The 6,000-nt window shown below is 37.5% G+C and overlaps 1 protein-coding gene across 7 annotated transcripts in view; it reads right to left on the reverse strand.

The window, feature by feature from the left end:
* Positions 1 to 4,994, reverse strand: part of rasgrf2b (Ras protein-specific guanine nucleotide-releasing factor 2b) — a 64,238-nt gene extending 59,244 nt beyond the window's left edge. For 6 of the 7 annotated variants that reach the window (XM_083526628.1, XM_083526627.1, XM_083526624.1 and 3 more), the window contains exon 1: positions 4,363 to 4,968. In XM_083526628.1, the coding sequence (XP_083382754.1) occupies positions 4,363 to 4,638 (276 nt within the window). In that variant the 5' untranslated portion in view covers positions 4,639 to 4,968. Of the gene's footprint in view, positions 1 to 4,362 lie in introns of all 7 variants that reach the window. The other variant, XM_083526625.1, reaches the window with a different exon arrangement.
* Between the last annotated feature and the right edge of the window lie 1,006 nt (positions 4,995 to 6,000).

Consider the following 6,000-nt stretch of genomic DNA (forward strand, 5'->3'; position numbering starts at 1 on the left):
AAACATGCATCACACTCTGAGAGCTGTGAACTCAGACATGAAAGTGTAAAATAAAACTGTGTATATCCAAAGCTGGAGATTATATATACATACACACACACAAATGGCCACTTTCAGGTAATTATCCAACAGCCAATCAGGTAGCAGCAGTGCAAGCCAATAACATAATACAGTTACAGAGGGGCATTTGTTAAAATCAAACAGCAGAATATAGGCTAAGATTTATTCCAACCTTTGCATGGTTTAATTATTTCTGAAACTGCTGATCTCCAGAATCTCTAAAAGCATCTCTGAGTGTGCAAGATGAAGCTGAAGCCTTAGCTGATGGGCTACAATACATTTCAGGTTCCACTCTTGTCAGCTAAGAGCTCTGAAACTACAATTGAAATAGGCTCGCTTTACATACAAAAACTAATTACCAATTATATATATATATATATAAATTATAAATTGCATGAATGAGCAGAGGTACAGGTACACACTGGGAGTATAAAAAAAATTTATAAAGGCCTATAACTTAGGTCACTGGCTATTTTGTCACCAGTTTGATTTCACTATGTCAGAATTGAGGTCTATACACCAAGCCTATTCACTAGAGATACTAAAACACAGAAATGATCAGCATGCTCCCTTCATTAAAAGCGCATTCTATAACTCTAACTTCCTCCTTATATCCCGTCTCTCTCCCTAGCATTACACATTATTTGAGCCTCTTATGGATTACAAGGTATTTAGTCTTCTCTAATACGCAGCTTATTCCCTCATTTATCAAACTGATGGCTTGTCAGCTTACCCGGTGCCTTAATTAACTATGATACGTCTGCTGAGCATTAAGGACTCTACAGGTAGTGTGAATAAGAAAAGAGCACTTACAGAGACAGTGTATTTAATTCTGGCTCCTTTTGTTTTACTGCATAAGTGCAATGTATTTTCCCCTGATATTATCCTATTTATTAAGCTTTATAAACCGTTCAGTGTCGTGACATTTAACAGGCATTATATTTACTCTGTTTATTGAAAGAAAGGATGAATGTACACAGACAAGTTGATCTACATCTAAATAACTATAACAGTTTGTTCAGTTACTCGTTCAGTGGCTAGTGTTATTAAAGGTAAATATTTTATGAGCACTTGTAGCCATACTTAAAAAAGGCAATAATCCTACAGAGGCAGTATAATAAATGCATAGATTTGAAAAAACATTGGGGGTTTTTTGGGTACATTTTTCCATTATTTTAGTTTAGAATATGTGATTATCATTCTGCAAATCCCTTTTAATATTTCATTTTGATATTACTGCGTTTATTGGAAACAAATGTTATAGTATTAATGATTAACAGTGATTAATAACAGATCACAGAACAGTAGTGATGCGATCTGTTAATAAGTATGTTAATTACTTGCCATTGTATATTTGCTTTAGCTAAATATAGTTATGAGATGTAATTATTTTGGTCAGTGATAAAACAGTTTTGTTTTTTCAGATGATTAAACATCTTGTTCACTTTATTAATAGTTTTTTTTATTTTTATAAAGATCACTTCATCATTACATTCACCTTCTGTTGTCTTATAAACATTTATTTAAAAATAAGAAAAAATGCAAAGGGTCTACATAACATTAGAGAAGTAAAGTAACCTTGAGTCTTTTTAAGCCGCATATATCAGCTATCAGAAGCCTATACATACATTATATAGGCAAAAGTTTTTGGACACGACTTTTCCAGCAATATGTGTATCTTCCACATACTATTACCACACACAACTGTGGTAGGATTAAAATGTCCCTTTACTTAAACTAGAAGCCCCAAACCTGTTCCAGCAAGACAGTGCCCCTGTACACATAGCAATATCCAAGAAGATATGCTTTACATGGGTTGAAGTGGAAGATCGTGAGTGGCCTGCTTTAGAACTTTGACCTCAATCCTAGTGAACAGCTTTGGAACACTGACTGCACACCAGGCCTCCTCACCCTATAGTACATCAGTACCTGAACACATTTGTGACTAAATGAGCATAAACATCCCCAAGCACACTCCAAAATCTAGTGGAACATCTTCCCTGAAGAGTGGAGGTTATTGTCTGCATAAAGTAGTTATATAAAATGACTAATAATGACTAGTTTTCTTATAATCCTGACTCTATAGCCACACAAATTGAGTTTAAATGGACATGTCTGCTAAGTGTTATGCTTGGCAGATTAAATACAGAATAAAACTTTGATTAAAACAGATTGTTTGTAGGCTTCAATTAATCATCAAACTCAGACTAATACAGCAGAAAACAAAAAAAGGTATTTTTATTAAAAAGCCAGCACCTTATTCCTTCCAAATTTTACTTTTTTGAAGTGCCTGGTCTGTACTACTTCCTCATATAACATGCGTTTGTGCTTAACTGTACAGAATACTGAGCAAAGTAACAAATGTAACCACACAAGATTAGCACTTCCTAAAGACACAGCATTGGCTAGGATTATAAAAAGATTGCATAAACAGGGCCAAAACATGCAATGCTTTTCTATTAACAGTTTTGTGCCTTGGATTGAGAAAGCACCTGTTGAGAACACGTACTCCACAAAGCATTTCTTTGTAACCAAATGATTTTGTGTCTTCCACTTGTGTAATCCCCATAGGAGCTGCAGCACCCTGGAATAAGAGCGTGCATCCTCTGTTGGCTAGTGTAGATTTATTTCTGTGTGCGTGTGTGTGCGTGTGTGCGTGTGTGTGCGTGTGTGTGTGCCGACGCAGTGCGGGCGTCCGTGGGTGTGTGATTAAGCGGAGAATTCGACTGTGTTCATGCAGTGGAGAGAAGTCTGACCTGACTGCAAGAGATGTAGTTTATATACTGGTTATGATGCTGTTCACCTTATTATTTAAGACACATGATACCAGTGTACATTGAAATTACATTCATTTCCTTTACAAGTTTACAAAAACCTCTTAAATGAATCAGAGTGCCTGATTTCATCTACATCTGGAAAAACTTTGCAAAGACCGAACGCTTTTTTGCTGGCATTATGTAAAAAAAAAAAAAAAAAAAAGATATGATGTCAGGATCAGTTCAAGCCAAAATCTGTAACATTTATCCGTGGTGGTGTTTTAACCGCAACATGTTGTGCAAGATCAAAGCCAGCGGCTGCATCTCATCACATCCAAATCTGTAGTGTAAATAGGACTAATGACGCCTTTTCACATTTTGCACGAGCACAGGTGGACTATTCAATTCAGCAGGCGCGCTCGTGTCTAGGGCATGTCAATAAGTGCATTTAATTGGCACAGGAAAAAAACTGCAGGGGTACAAATAATAAACTAGGAAGCCAACTACTGTATAGTTCTTTAACTTTCTCTTTTCCTCACTCTATGTGCAGCTCACTGTTCTGACTCATCACTCATTATGCCATTATACCATTCGTCATTTCATAAACGATGCACAGTCACAAAATAAAAAAAGGCAAATGAGGACGATTAAATTACCAAAAACCTAAGATTCAACACCTTTCCCAGACAAAATCTTGGCCATTCTTGGTTATATGCACACACTCACAAAGCCTTGTCCAATATTTCAAGGTAAACCAAATCCTAAACATTGTTCACAGGTAACAACTTTGAGAAATAGTGACATTTCTGTTATATATTTTTTTTACATAATATTATATCACTTAATATCATAGCTGGTGGGCAACTTTGTATTTGCCACTAAAGTGCCTAGTGACTTTTGCATAAAGTGGTGGTGCATAATGGGTGACTATAAAAAAAAATACCATGTGGACTAAGCTTGCATCATAAACCGTAATTGTAAATGTGAACGTTTCTTGATGTAAATGACGAACATTCTGCGTGTCATGAAAATGTGCATGCCTCAGAGTAGGAGAAATCTGTTTTAAGGTTGGTAAGACACCATGCAACAGGCTGCTGTTCACCCTGAGGATCTGAATCTGAGCTCGCCGGGTGTAAATCCTAAAGCTCTTCTAGTAGACATCATTATACAGCAGTACTATTAATCCTTGTGCATATTCAGATCTGATCTGTAGATAGAAAACGATATTAAATCTGTTTTCAGTACGCAACAATGGATCTGGATTTCACACATTTGTAGTATCGTCCCTGCTCTAATACACCCCATGAAGGAATGTTAATTAAGTGACTAATTATAGAAGAAGGAAGCAATATTTTGGTTTTCAAGCAAAAAAAAAAAAAAAGTTTTGCAATAACATTAAAGAATCTGATATTTGAAAGTGGGACTAGAAGAGAAATAATTCAGACTTGCCCAGGATTATTGGTCTTTTGAAAAGTAAAACCTCAAAGGTGGCATAATTGCTCTTATACCCTCTGATAATTGGTGATCCTCTACTGAAGGTGCTCACCTGTTTATCCAGTGTCTCCTTGCCTACTGTGGACACTTTAGGCGCCGGGACGCGTTCACATGTGCAGCCCTCCAGGAGATAAATGCCAGAGGGTCGTGCACTTTGCTCAGAGTCGAAGTAGAAGAGCACGTTTTGGTAGAGGGCGAAAAACTTCTCGTGCCATTTGCTGTTTTCCGTCGTCTTCTTACAGAGGTAGCCGCGCTTGGTGCCCTCTTTACGCGCCACCACGGAGAGATACAGAGCGTGTCCTTCATTGTAGCGAACGCTCTTCTGCATTTTCCTTCGCGGTTCTGCTCCGATCTTTAGCTGCTCTTCAGCATCATACCGTTCACGATGCTTTGGTGATTTTTATTTCTTTTTTTTTTAAATCCCTTCCACGTGTGTGCGTGTGCGCGTACTGAGCAGACACGCACGAACTGGAGAAGTTCAGGCTCTCTGCGTTCCTCAGATACCAAGTTCCTAATCGACTTTATCCAAACGAGTTTGCAGTCTGATCCATGACAGCACCTTGTGCTGAAGTGCTGACAGCGCGAAGGAGAGCCTGAGAGCATAAACTGCGAGTGCGTAGACGAACCTCGCGTTCAGAATCGCATTTAATCCGATTTGACAGCTCCGTAAAGAGACAGCGCTGCATGCGGCGCCGCTGATTGGACGAGCAACTGGAGGGGCGGGGCGTAGAGCATCTTGCGGATCCCTCGGTGTTGTGGAGGGATGTTCATGGATGCCCTAAGGCAGAAGATCCCCAAACTTTTTCCTTTTCCCGAGGCATTAATACTAAAGTTTAGACGGCGTCCCTCATTTATAATTTCATAATATATATATATATATAAAAAAAATTTATATATGTATATAAACATTTATCTGTAATCTGCTCTTAACTAATTTACCTTTTTAATTTTACTTAATTTTTAAAGTTCTAGTTCAGTGAAACTCATAGTACAATGAGAAACAATCCAATTTATTGTACAATAGAGATCAATGCCTAATACAGAGATGAAGCTGGAAGAGAGAACCCTCTTCTCATATAAATCAAAGGTTATCACAAACCCTAATCATCTCTAGTATAAACTGTTTGCTCCCAAGTCTTAATCAGGGTTATTTTACCTGGATCCTGTAGGACTGCTTAGCAGACACCCTTGTCCAGAGAGAAGTACAAAAGTGCTTAAGTATTTACATCATACTGCTGAATAATGCTGATAATGAACATTTTAAATGCACTTGATACTGTTTGTGTGTACATCAATCTCTTGTAGAAAGAAGTAATGTACATCTGTTTAATTTAAATTCATTCCTCCCAAGGTTTCTCCTTTATTTCCTCTCAAAGTGCCCCCCCGAGCAACCACCAGCATGCTTTACTTATGACTGCAGAAACTTATTATTGTACCACTCTCCAGGCTTTCAGAAAACAACTCACATTTATACAAATATTAAAAAATTTGACTGTCTCATTAATTTGCCTGATTAATGTGGTTTTATTTTCAAATTCTAGTTCAGTGAAACTTATAGTAAAATTAGAAACAATCCAATTTATTGCCAAATACAGTTCAAAGACTAATACAGCTATTCAATGAGCTTTAATGAGACATGAAGCTGGTCCTTATTTTCCACATATGGCAGCCCAAACAAAAGGTCACCAAG

This window comes from Silurus aristotelis (genome assembly GCF_946808225.1).
Source record: "Silurus aristotelis genome assembly, chromosome: 23".
Lineage (NCBI taxonomy): Eukaryota > Metazoa > Chordata > Actinopteri > Siluriformes > Siluridae > Silurus > Silurus aristotelis.